At 40.9% G+C, this 14,314-nt stretch overlaps 1 protein-coding gene across 1 annotated transcript in view; it reads right to left on the bottom strand.

The window, feature by feature from the left end:
- Nucleotides 1–13,872, bottom strand: part of GRB14 (growth factor receptor bound protein 14) — a 126,040-nt gene extending 112,168 nt beyond the window's left edge. Inside the window, 2 exon segments of the mRNA XM_028510739.2 lie at nt 12,159–12,291; nt 13,515–13,872. Coding sequence (XP_028366540.1) covers nt 12,159–12,291; nt 13,515–13,705 — 324 coding nt within the window. The 5' untranslated portion in view covers nt 13,706–13,872.
- Nucleotides 13,873–14,314: the final 442 nt, after the last annotated feature.

Below are 14,314 nucleotides of genomic sequence, written 5' to 3'. Positions count from 1 at the left end.
TTGCAATCTCTTCATCATTTGTACTAAGTATCAGTTCCCAAATATTCCCTCATTTCTCTGTCAACAACCACTTACTTCCCTGATCCTTCCCCATTCATTTATTCAGTCATTTATTCTTTCACTTAGCAAAATGCACTGAGGGTCTAGGAAGTGCCAGGCACTGCATTATCCACGGACTCAGTGGTATATACAAAGTCCCTGCTCTCAAAGGGGTGTTCCACTAGGGTTTCTAGTGGGAACAGGCAGAGAATAGACACATATGTGTGTCAACATACAATATGTGGAGAGAAAAATTAATCTGGGAAAGGGAGGAAAGAGTGCAGAGGTGGGGAAAGACAATGTCAGTCTTTAAGTTCCACCTGAGCGGGAGTCTTTTTAATGACCCATCACCCAGTAAAACAATTAGGGCCTCTAGCAGATAAAGTCCAACTCTAGTTTTCAATTCAAAAAGAGATATCAATAGGCATTCTGAGAAAAAAACTAAAACACTGAAAATTATTTATTGATTATATCTTATAAGAGAAATAACTGAAAGCAGTCAAAATTAAAATAATACAGAACCAAGAGTTCTGAGGAATATGATGAAGTGTTAGAAAGGGCAAGGAATTCCTTTGTGTGAGTGTAATTCCCACCTTGACTTTCAGTGTTTGGATGTAATTAAGTAAAAATCAAGTATGAAATTAGACATAGTTCCATTAATTATAATTGCATCATGATAAAAATTTCTTGTTTTTAATGAAAGCAAATGGTATGTACTTTAAAAAATAGTCTAGCAACTAGCATATTTTCTGTTGAAGAAAACTAGGAAATATTAAAGTATTTTACAGCCCTGGCTGGCATAGCTCAGTGGATTGAGCGCAGTTGCAAACCAAAGTGTCCCAGGTTCGATTCCCAGTCAGGGTACATGCCTGGGTTGCAGTCCAAGGCCCCCAGCAATCGCACATTGATGTTTCTCTCTCTCTTTCTCTCTCATTCCCTTCCCTCTCTAAAAAATAAATAAATAAGATCTTTAAAAAAACATTATAAAAAAGTATTTTACGATGAAATAGGGTGGGATTTGACTGGCACTGGAATAAATATTTCATGATATGCTTTAATTAATAGGTTTTAATCACAATATTAAATAACTCACACAAAATCTAAAAGAAATCATGTACATGCTACCTCTTTGAGTTTCATTCAAATTATCTAAAAAGTGTGGTAGTCTCAAAAGGAATTCCTGTTACACTTAAGAGAATCAATTACTGACTGTTACAGATGCTGTGGCATACCACCCAAACCTCTAGGACTGAAGCATGTATTCTCCCAGCTGTTAGTGTCAGCCACTAAGAACTCCTAGGCAAGTTCTCCCTGAACTAGGCTGAAGAGAGCCGTCATGCCCTCGGCCAGGCCCTTCCTGGGCAGCCCAGCTCCTCTGCCCTGATTCTGAATAATTCTGCAGGGCAACCTCAGCTCCAGAGCTCTTACAGAAATGGTTACGGCCTCTGTTGGCTAAGGTGGCTGTAGTGCGGTCTCTGTTGTGGCTGTACTGCATCTATTCCCTGTGTCTGTCCCCACAGGCATTGTTTCCAAGAGCGCTCCCCAGTAAATTTTTACAGGCAAACCTAAGCTTCAAGTTGGCTTCCCAAGGACCCTCACTGCAGCAGTAACCTAATCACTTCAGATGTTTGTTGGTGTGTTTCCTTTCGGTTATTGATGCGTCCCAATACTGAGAAAAGTAAAAAATACCTTTAAATACATGACCAAAGGCCATTTTCAGCATTCATTATTTCTCACTGATGCACTGTTTACCTTGTTCTTCAGGAACGCTTCCTCAAGGGTTATTTATGTGTTCTCTGACAATAGGAGAGGGAAGAACTGAAAGTGGTAATTGAAAAGTGAAAAATAAAATTATAAAAATTGTCATTACTCCCATCACACCATCATTTATTTAAACTGAGAACATTTCAACACTAGCCAAATTCTTATTTTTAACCATATCTCCCTTTAACAGAAATATGTGTAAGGCATACAAAGACAGGAAATGCTTCTGATTTGTGGTACTTTGATGAATTATTAAAGGATGATTTCCCTGTAGGTGATGCCCTGGAGGTTTACATGCCCTAGAGTAATGCATCAGGTGAGGTGGTTATTGTGAACATAGATGGTTTCTCAGGAAGGTAAGTTTTAGGAAAAAGTACATATGGAAGATGAGGACTTAGAAACTGATTTTCTTAAATCTATGAGTTTGTACACCTCTTGGAAAGTCTTCTTGTATATTCAAGAGTATACATATCTCCCCATTTCCACATTATGAACACAGGCATAAATCATTCAGCTATGACATTAACAGCTAAAAATTAAAACATTTGCTAACATCTACCTCTTGCTCTGAGAGACTTATATTTAAACTCGATTGATATTTCCATTTAACTTTTCCTAGATATATGGATTTTTGTTAACACACAGTCAGCTGGAAGACAATACAGCAGTTCACCAAGCACTTTTCACTTGTAACTCCATTAAATAAGAATAATGTATAAAGTCAAAAAAATATCGTTAATTTCATTACACATGATAAAAATTCCCTACGTGTGTAATGAAAGCAAAGGGTATGTACTACTAAAATCCAACTGGTCCAGGATTCTAGCATGTAACTTTATCTTTGTTAACAGAGTCTGTCAATAAAATTAAATATATATATTTTTAAATTTGAAAGAGGAGAAAAATAATTGACTGTGATTAAAATAAATATGTCAAAATACAATTTGTTAAAATTGGTTTTAACTATCTTCAACAACCCAGTTATTCATTCTTTTACCAAAAGAACCCCAAAACAACTAACCTAGGATACTCTATTTAGACTCTAAATTTATTATTAAAAGTAATAAATAATTAGACTCAATAGATAAAAAGACAACTTAGATTATGGTAAGTACAGCTAAGGAAACACAATAGAAAGTGTGATGGAGTGGGGGGGGGGTAACAGATGTAATGGGATGGTTAATAAAACTAGTCAAAAAAGACCTGCTTGATAAGATGATCTTGTTCTGAGAAGTGCAGACTAAAGAAGCATCAGCTACGTCAAGAGTCAGGAAAAGAAGTTCCAGACAGAGAAACAGTCAGGCCAAAGGCTTGAGGTAGAAAAAAGTTTGCCAACTTCCCAAACAGGTAGGACTGCCCATCCACCATGGCTGGAGAATAAAAGAGTAGAATGCAGATGAGTTTTAAAAGGTAGATGGAAGCGAAACCATGTGTAGTACTGCAGGCCAGGGTAAAAATCTGGATTTGCTTCTAAGCAATCAAAAATTTTTCAACCAGAGAATGACATGATGCGATCTACATTTCTAAAAGTTCACTGTAGCCAATGAATGGAAAATGGACCAAAATAGGCTAAAACAGAAGCACAGAGGCCATTTATGAGTCTCTTGTACGGGAGAAGACAGTGACCTAAATTGGGATGGGAGCAGTGCAGATGGAGAGAAGTTTATGGATTCCAGTACACAGTGATGACAGACAGAGACGTACTCGACAAAGATCAGAAAGAGGTCTTCTAGGTTTCTGGCTTGAGCACGCAATGGATGACCTGAGGGTGGAGCAGATTGAAGTACATACTGGACCTGCATCAGCCTCAAATGTTCACCTCTAATCACACGTCCTTATTTCTAAGTTTAAATACAACTGTAACCACCTAACCTGCCATTCTCCAGATATACCTTTTCTGATGCTTTAGTATTCAGACCTTGTCTTTGATGTACAATTTGTAACTAGCCCATCCTGCCCCCATCATTCCCATAAAGGTGGCTCCTAACCACAAAGGTGGTTAACCCACGGCACCCCAAATGGACTCTTTATCAAAGGAGGTGTGGTGACCAAATGGGAAGATCTGAACAAAGGCTGAGAAAAAACTTCTGAGGCCAATGAAACCAAAGAAACTTCCCAAGACTCCTTTACCTACATGGAATCATTAGTAATTCAAGAGCCACCAGAATCACCTTTTCTAGGAACAAGATGAAATCATAGTGCTTGAAGCACCAGAAAGTGTAGGCAGTAGCCTCTTATCATATCACTCAGCAACTGCAGGACCATATTAAAAACTAGGCTTGCTGACTTCCCGTCTAGTATCTTTTAATTATATCATATAGACCAGGGGTGTCAAACTCATTTTCACCAGGGGCCACATCAGCCTCAAGGCTGTATGCAAAGGGATGAATGTAATTTTAAGACTGTATAAATGTAACTACTCCTTAACAGTTAAGTGAGAGCTTGGCACTGCTGCCAGGTAGAAACAAGGTGCCAAGCCAGATAAAACAAGGTGGAGGGCTGGATTCGGCCCTTGGGCCTTGTGTTTGCCACCTGTGATATAGACTCATACCTTTCCATAGAAACAATATTAAAAATGGTACACAGGCTGCCCTAACAACCTAGCCACCACATGTAACCTTATATCTCTGAAAAGTGTGTGTGAATATTCAAACAGACAACATATAAACAATCTTCTGGAATAGAGAAAAGCATCTGTAAACTAGTTAAAAATATTAATCCTCCTATTTGTGCTTATTTTCTCTGTGACTTTGAAAAACACTAAATAAGTGGGAAGGACAAGAACTTAAAGCTGTTCTCCCCACACAGGCTCTCCCGTTTCTCCTGTAAATTGATTCTAAAAGCTTCCCTTCTTCTCCTCAGTCTTGGCAAAGGCTTGCAGCCACTTCCCAGGCTCTGTCCTGAGCTGTCCTTTATCTAGAGTGCCGAAAGTACCATTCCCAAGTCTGCTCATCCCTGATCAAATGCACACTGGTGCACACTTACACAACAGAATTCCATGTCAGCTGTCATTTCTGAAGGTAACATCCGTAACACCACAGAAAGCTTTTTTATACTAAGATCCATGTTTATATTGAACCATGAATGACTCCAATTTTCCTTCTCTTGATGGAACATAATATATGCCCCTAGGGGAAAACAAACCAGACACTGAGCTTCCAAAGAAATGAAAAATAAAGCCCATATTGCAGACAAAGGTTGAAATGAGATGTATCCTGCAAATAACCAAAACTTGAGACAACCTTCAAACTGAAAATAAAACCTTGACAAACAGAAGACTTGCTAGGGGATTTAAGTTTTAAAACAGGAAGAGACAGTCATCTTCTGCTATGAATGAAGGTAACTAGCATGATGCAGCGAGAAACTGGAGTTGGTAGCTGCTGTCATTAGAAACTAAGGGACCTCACTAAAGTTCAAGCTCAGGACAGTAGTCAAGGAAGTTTACCATCACTGAAGAGTGGTGTTAACTGAAACCACTATCAAATAAATATGCTTCAAGTGAATTGAGGTGAAGGAACTGGACCCTGGAGGCCAAGTCAGTGGGTCACCATATATCATACACTTAGGATAATAATTTGTTTTTCTGCCCTTCTGTTTTTTGAAACTTTTTTCTTGCTCATTAGCTGCCTACCACTTCCTCTCCACCCCTATATACCATACCTACTGACCCTGCACTACCTATTCACAAACTTTGTTCCCACAACCACTGCTGAGTGAGAAGCAGTCGAGGACCCTACGTTCCTTTGACCACAGCTGACTAAGAGCCGAACATGCTGGACTAAAACCCCTGTCCGGATGTAGACTCCAGTCAGCTACCAAGGGCTGAGCCACTAACAGAAGGAAACATTTATTCCAGTAGGGGTGACCATTTGGGGTCACATGCACTGACACATGACCAAGACAAGCAAAACTACAAAAAAAGCCATAAAATGAAAGAGATTTACAAGAAGCAGAGACTGTGTGTTGTGCTTGAGGGAGAACAAAAGAAAGAGCATGAAGTGGCTGTGATGATTTTTGCTGACTTTCTAATTTCCAGTTCTAATCTCTCATGGGATCAATGAACTTTTGGCCTTCAGGTACTACAACATAACCTTTCAAACAAGTTCATGAGAGGTTCTGTTTCTTCCACACAATCAATACCTGGATAAAATACCAACTAAAGTCCATTAGTAATATTCCTACCTTTTATCAACCTGATGAAATTGGCCAGATTGCCCCACAGTCTGAAAGCAGAAGAGGATAAGAATACTCCTGGTTTTGTACATATGTTAAAGAGCAAAAAACTAAAAAGTTATATTCCTATGTCCTTCACCAGGAAGTTATTTTTCAGTAGATTTTGCAAGAGATCTAAGTATCTATACTTTTTTAACAGGCATCCCTATTCATTCTGAGGAACGTTGGCCCAGGGACTTTGAGAAGAACTGTTCTTCCACATTGCTACAAAGATCTGTGTACTTTCAAATTCCTCTATAAGAAAAATGATATTCATCAAGTGCCAACATTCAAAAGTAGCAATTGCTGTTGGAAAGACATGTTTGTTTGAAACCCTAAGAGAAGCAAGTATTGTGTCTATTATTCTTTGGGCATATATGTGATACTTACATTTCATTTCACATTAAATAGAATTTTATAAAATGGCTGGGGGTGGATGCCTAACAACAATTTATGAGGTTGTTTCATATGCAAATAAATTTAAATTGCCAAAGTGCTAATTTAAAAACTTTTTAAATATAACCACTTTGTAATTTGAGGATTTCATATATCATTCCAATTGAGAAAATTTGATCACGAATGGTTTTACATGATACCAAGAAGTTATGATTTTTGTTAGGGAACAATGGCATTTTAGTTATTTAGGAAATTTTTTTTCAAAGATTCATACAAAACTAGGTAAGGATACAATTAACAGCATGTGCAGGGTTTACTTTAAAATATTTCAACAAAACCAAATGTTTTTAAAAGGAATAGAGGAAGTAAATGACACAAAATTTTAGTAATCACTGAATCTGGAAAATGGGAATACAGGGGTACAGTTGGTTAATGGAGCAGCCACACAAATTCCTACAGGACTACATACACTGTTCCAGCACTGTACAAAATGGAACAATTACTGATATCACAAAGGAATGACGTAAGAGGTCCTTTAATTTGGGGGCAGAGATGAACTTATCTTTTTATAGTTCTTGACAAATGAGAGGAAAATAATTCAAAGGCACAGTGTGTTGGGAACCACCCTGCCTGGTATCAGAAGCTGTAACCCCCACTTAGGCTAAGGCTAAGGGAACGCCCTTGGAACCAAGCTAGCAAAGAGATAAAAGCTTATCTCCCTGGCGGGAGCACTGCTTCTGCTGCTTCATTCATAACTGAACCCCAAAGCTTGGTTAGTTAGCCAAAGACGGGTAAGATTCCCCAAGGGGGGAACGATCTAAGACAGGCACGATCACATGGGAGGCCCCCAAAAGGACTTTGGGGGCTACAGCAAAAGGGGGTGATGGACCCTCGCACCTCGGCTTTGACATAGCCTGAGTCCTCATCCTCTGGGAGAAAATCTCCTTATTTCTTGGTTGCCTGAGTTCCCTTGCTCCACCTAAGCCTGAAACAATGACAGGGGGCAGTGCAGCTCTGTGCTGAAAAGGGCGGGTTCCCCAGGTGATCAGGCCTAAGAAAGAGCATGTAAATTCCTGTGAAACCTGCTTTGTTTAGAATGCTCTCAGTTGAATGAGAAGGGTCCAAGGAGGAAGTTAGTTTGTTCTTTAAAGTCTTATAGCTCTTTGACCCTGACTCAGAATAGGCCCTCAGACACTTCCTTGTTATCTGTTGTTTGATCCCTACTGCCTAGCAATGAGTACTGAGCTTTTACCTGAATTCCTATTCAAATGAAACCAATAAAAAGCCTCTCCGGAGGGGGAACGGCACGCTCTCCCCACCAGAGAGGGTGGCCAAGGCGCTCCCCATGTGAGGAGTGGCCCTGCTGTTCCTATTCCCCCACAGGACCTGGTTGTCTCTGTGTATGTTTTTCTCGAGTTTCGACGAGCCATCCGCAGCATTCTGTGATCACTGCTGGCCGGTGACCCATGCATCAGTAGTGGATGGAAAAGTTATTTCTTAAGTATCTGGAAGATATTTTTCGTTTTTCTGAAATCATAAAAAAGTTTAATTCCATAAAGAATAAACTAGACCCAGTGTGGTGAGGAGCAAAGCACACTGAGACATAAATCACTTTTTTGATCTCCTTTTCTCTAAACTGTAGAAGCACAGGCAAATCACTTCTGGCTTTTGCATTTTTTTTTTTAAGATTTTATTTATTTTTAGAGAGAGGGGAATAGAGGGAGAACTACACAGAAAAGTTAATTATCAGTAATACTAATATATGTTATCTGGTGATATAACCAATTATTTGATAGATTTTTTTTCCTATCAGTGTTAGGTTGAAGATGGAGAAGAAAGCTAGAGGAAAAAACACAGAGACACAGTTATATTTGTGGAAGAAAAAAAAAGGGATTCTAGGTCTTTAGATAATAAAATATTAACAGATGGTATTAGTCACCCCTGCTCTTGTACAATATTATGGGAAGAATTATAACCAACAACAGCAGTATAAGTTTATTACTTGCACTAGTTGTATACTGTTTGATTTCTTTGAAAACTGTATCTTCCTAAAAAAAAAAAAAGATTGTCAGAGCCTCAAGAAATCCAGGTTTCAGGTCCTGGCTGTGCCACTACCAGCTGCATAGCATTTCTTAGCCTCCATTCACTCATCTGTAAAAGGGTGTTCATCTGGATGATCTCCAAGATCTCTTCCAGCTTAAACATTCCATGACGCAGTTTTTCATAAGTGTCTTTTTAGCTTTAAAATCTTCAGAAGTTTTATTTTGAATTAGTGATACTATATAGTCCTGGGAATCAATTAATCAGAGTTAATATACAAGCCAGGCCCAAGCCCAAAAGTTATCTAGGGGTTGACAAACTCGAGACAAGACCTGACTCTGCAGCCAGAGCTAAAGGTCCCATCTTCCAGATTTGGCAGTTATTAAAATTTTGCCTCATTCTTTCCCTTTCTCTAAACACTAAGTGTGCAGGGACAAGTTACTGGTAAATTTCAATCAGAAGAAGGAAAAAAAGAGAGAGAGGAAAAGATCTAAATTCATAAAGTAAGCCACTTTTAATATAAAATTTAAATCGCAAGTAAATTTTCTGGACCATGTATATAGAGGGAGATACGCTTTGAATCTGCTTTATTGGTGAACACAAAGAAATATGCCAGGGAAATATATCTGGCCAGTATTATAAAAAACTAGGAGGGAAGGAAAGTAAAGAATCCAGATTCTATCTCATTGTAGCTCTCATTTTTAAATGAAAATACTAGAAGCCAATAGTATTCAATACTTCGTGACATTCTATTTGCAAAAAGAGATAAAGCATATCCTATTTGTGGCTTCATTACACTTTACCACTCATGCATTAAGTAGGCAACTCAAATTGTAAAAAAATATTCATAGCCTATAAAATGATTTCTAGTCTGGATTCTTTCAAACTTTCTGGTCATTTATTTGTACATAGCAAGCAATCCTTCACTTTTTCTATGGGGAGAAAGGAATTGCTAAAATGACTGGAATGATTAAACAAACCAAATAAAAGACAGAATATGAAGAAAAGAGACATCATCTCCTAGAATGTTTCAACCATAAATAATATTATATAGTACCCATCACACACTGTCATTTATATCATTTCAACCAATGGTTGGAGCCCAATGGGCCAGAATACTACCTTGTAAAAGGGTAACCTGTGTCACCAAGATACTGACCTTGGGGAAATCACTGATAGTCATATGTTTCCAAAACCTCACTCATTTCAAAGAACTGAGTATATACATAGGAATAAAAACAAAGGATAAGTTCTAAATGCAAAATCCAGGTGGGAAAAAGAAAACATAAAAACATACATGAAAAGAAACTGTCCTGTTTGCAACTTTGGGACAGCCTTCTCTTCTTAGAGACCCCAACCCTTGGGCTGAAGGAAAAGATAAGCAGGAAGTGCCCTTTGGGGGGAACATCCCTCAGGGACTGGTCTCCAGCATGCAGGCCACAACTCTCTGCTCATGACCCAGCACAGCTGTCGTGTGGGTGCAGTGCTCTCTGAGGTCACTGTGGAAACAGGGAACGAGGCCTGGGCAGGAAAACAGGTCACAGTCAATAGTAACATAGCACCCTTTTCCCACGTTGCCAATTTGCTGAACCTGATCTGAAGAAATGCATTCCCCAAGATAAGATGTCTTACTCTAGGATGATGACTATCCACACTTAGGGCACACCCTGACTTAACCCTGACATTGATACCCACTTTCTTTCTCTTCTTATTCCATTAACATAAGCATACAATACTTATTATCTCTTGCTCTTCTATTCAAAAGAAACCTGTCCCATGAATACATCTCTTAGACACAGGCATTCTCAATATCCATTCACAAAAGTAAACTGTGAGTCAGCTCAGACCTCTTCCCCTACTCCCTCTGTTCAACTCCTAACCCCTAACCCAATCCCAAATCAAAGGCCCACCTTGGTAAACACCCTTCGGATGGCCTCTTTGCTCAGCTCAGTGCCTCAGAGCCTAGGTGCAAGGAATGTTAACAGGCCTCCATAAACTGGGAAATCTGTTAAAACTCCATCAGACATTTCCTTTGCCTTCCCAGGGCACATGAACAACACAGAATCGACTTTTTCCCCCACCACGGCACACAGTGAAATCTATCATCCACACCCACATCTTATATCCCAAAAAACAAAGCTCTCAAAGGGCCCAGACATTTCAGAATGGAATTTTTCCCCCTTGGGCTCTGACTTTAAACCTCACTGTGAAAATAAAGCTCTCAAGAAAGTTTCTCGTTCGTGTTCATCTCCCCATCCAAGCTCACAGTCCCACCCACTTAAGGACTAACTCAGAACATACCTCCGCTCTTGGAATATTTACTCCCACTTTCTCCAATCCTTATCCAAAAAGTACATGCTGCAATTAAATTTCACTTCCCCTCCCCGCCAAAAAAGTATATATGTCTTTTTATACCAGATTTCCATCAAAACACAACATTCCATGGAATGCTTCCATGCTGGCTCTATTACTGCTATATGGTATCAAGAATTCATCTACTTCCTAGGGAATTTCCTCCATTCCTAAAATTATAAACAGACATTATTGAACCCATCACAGGTAGTAAAAGTGCAGAAAAAAAGAAAGGAAACAACAGATGGGCAAAAATGATCAACTGTTATTTTTTTATAATTTTTATTTATTGATTTGAGAGAGAAAGGGAGAAAGAAAGAGAGAGAGAAACATCACTTTGTCACTCCATTTATCTATGCATTCATTCACTGGCTGTTCCTTGTACATGCCCTGACCTCGGATCAAACCAGCAACCTGAACTATCCTTGGCATACAGGGATGATGCTCTAACCAAGTGACCTATCTGACAAGGGCTACGATCACCGGTTTTCTCCCCTCTGTTCATGATCCCTCTCCTCACTGCAAGCAACTGACTACTTAAATTTATTGCTTCTGCCCTGCAAGAACAAGAACATTTTGCCCAGTGAAGCTTCTCTTTGTTCTGTTGATACAAAACTGAAAGGAATATTAAGATTATTTCAAAATACACTAATTTTTGTTTGTTTTACAAAATGCATAATTATGATAGATCTCCACCTAGTTGCTTCATCCTTGAACTCTAATCTGCTTCAGTCAGTCCCATCCTAGAAACTCCTAAGAAAGAAAGGAAATAAAAAAAAATAAAGCCCATCTTCTAATCATCACTTACAAGTCATCTGGCTTCTAAGGTCAGAAGCCTCTCAAGTAAGAATTAACTGAAATACAGACGACGTCAAGTCCTGAACTCCAATTACCTTTGCCACAGATTCACTATATCCCTTTCCTTTAGTAAATGAGGTTGGTTTAGTTGAAATTGTGAAAGATTAAAGATACTAAAGAAAACAGTCAGTTTCCTTCTCATCCCAATACCACCACGCCTCTCTTCCAATTCCTGACTTAAAATTGATAATCTAGTATCACAAAGACTTCTCCCATCTACGCTGTGAATAATTAGAGCTCCCATACTCTGCACTTTGCAGGTATTTTCTCATTTAAACTATCCCAGGAGCCTGACAGGTAAGTTTGAACATTCCCATTTTATGACTGTGAAAACTGAGGCCCGAAGGGAAAATAATGACAAATAACTATGTCAGTCAATAGATTTAAAATAGGCCATGTTAATCCTTTGTTAAAATTGGAAATTGTTGAATACTTTAAAGACTGTGTGGATTTAAAACTCCTAAGGCCTTTTAATTAGAAAATTTTAAAAAGCGTACCTGTTTTTTCCTTGAATTCGCTTTGGGAAACAGGCCTGCCGACAACACAGATGTAAATGAAGAACAGCATAGCTCAGGGAAAGGGTTTGGAATAGATGGCATTTCCAGAACATCAAGATCTTTCTTTTCTCTCCTACACCGAGAGAACATAGGATATAATTTACATAAAACAGAAGGTAAAATATAATTGCTGTCAGAATTAAAAACTTAAAGCCAACATGTACAACTCTGACAACGGTCTGTGAAGTACTTTTCTGCTGGTTAAAATAAAATATGTTAATTGATACAAATCAATCATCTATAGTATCCTATCCTTGGGGTGAGGGGAGGGTGCTTTTAAAAAAAAATCACCAGGCATGGAAATCCCATTTCCAGTACTTTGATAATTTTCCTGAAGCTGAAATACACACTATACATTTATTGATGCAAAAACCATCCTGAGGAGTTAGGCATTTTTATGCATCCATTCAAGTCTATTAAATGTAATGAATTTAGCCATGTGCTATTTTACTAATCATTTTGGGGAAGTTTTGGTCTATTAATTACAGCTGTGGTTCATCTCACTTCAGATTTCATTCACAACGTTGCCCAGACACAGTATGTTGATTTTTCAAGTACTTTTAGATACTGAATCACAAGGCAGTGTTTGTGAGGAGGTAAGTGAATAGAACTTGCTAGTATAAGTGTACTCTTGTCCATTGAAAGTAGTTTTAACTTTAGTGAAGTTGAAGCACTTTTAAAATCTGAAAAGTACCAAATAAATGTATGAATGTAAAGGACTAGAGATTTTTGTATCGTTACAGCCTTTTTCCCCTAAAGAATGTGCAAAATGTGAACTCCACAGGCACTTAGTGCTGAATGCTATGGAGATTGGAAAACCTTTTAAAGCCTCTGTTCTTTGCTGCTGAACAGCAAGACTGCTCAAATTTCAATCCGTGCTTTGCTTTTCCAGGCTCGCTGTAAGGCTCTATGCAGGAGGTAAACTCATTTACTCTACAATTTTTTCAATCTATAAAATTTAAACAAGGTCTGTTTGTTTTTAAATGCTGGGGTCACGAAGAATGAAGGGAGATGGGTGGTCAGCCTGAAGCTCGGCCTCCTAGTTCACACAGATGGGCAGAGGCGAGAAAGAGACCGCGAGCTCTCAAAGAAACCGCGATGCTATTTATAAGGCTCTGCGAGATCGCAGTGTCCTGCTGATCCGGTAGAAGCCAGCTCAAAGGGAATTGTCTTCAGAGACTTTTCACAAACTTGGCCCAGCTATGGGCACATGGCTCACCCCCTAGGACCGCCTCCTCGCCCCCTCTCCGGCTGCCAACCCAGGACACTCCCCCGCGCCCCCGGAGGGTTGCCTACCTGTCTGCAGCACAGCCGCGAGCCCCGTCCGGAGGGGGCAGGAGCGCTCGCGTGTGCAGCCAGGGGGCTGACGCCAGGTCGCGGGCGTCGCCCCTCCCCTGAGCAGCGCCGCACACCTGGGCGGCCAGCCGCGAGTCCCGCGCTGCCGCCCTACCCGCCGGGCTCTGCCCACCTTGAAGGGAAGTGGTCATTGTGGCCCGTCGGGGGACTCAGGCGTCATGGGAGACCCAGCGCCCAGAAGAAGGTGGTTCGGTGGCGGGAGGCGAGGTGCCCGTTCGGCTGCCCGAGCGCGCTGCAGGTGCGGTGGCCTCGCTGCCTGCGCTCCGGGCCCCGCGGCTCAGACGTTCAGCCGAGCAGTCGGCGAGGCGGCGGGGGAGGGGAGGGGGCGGAGGAGGAGGGTGGGGAGAGGGGAGGAGCGGCCGGTGGGTGGGGGCCGCAGGGGGCGGGCGGTGGGACGACACGCTGAGGGGGCGGGGAGGGCGCCCAGTGCCCGCAGGCTCCTGGCGGCCGGGAGCGCTCGAGGGAGCTGGTGTCTGTACTGCTTCTGCAGCGCCTGGGCTTTGGCTGCCAGCGCCCAAGGCCAGGGTCGCGGCCTCCCCAGGTGGGCGCTGGAGCTGGAGGCTGAGCCCTGGGTCCCAGTGGGACCCGCTCCGCTTGAGGCGAGGACCGAGAAGTACCAGCGATCCCAACGGGCTTGCCTGGCAGATTGCAGGCGGGGCAGGGGTCTGGGCATCGCTGACCCCTACACCGTTCCATTCTTGATGCTCTGCAATCTGAGATCACCTAAGCTGTGACTGGGC

The sequence above is a fragment of the Phyllostomus discolor genome, chromosome 4, assembly GCF_004126475.2.
Source record: "Phyllostomus discolor isolate MPI-MPIP mPhyDis1 chromosome 4, mPhyDis1.pri.v3, whole genome shotgun sequence".
Lineage (NCBI taxonomy): Eukaryota > Metazoa > Chordata > Mammalia > Chiroptera > Phyllostomidae > Phyllostomus > Phyllostomus discolor.
Note: the sequence above shows the minus strand (reverse complement) of the source record. Positions and strands in the feature narration are given on the sequence as shown.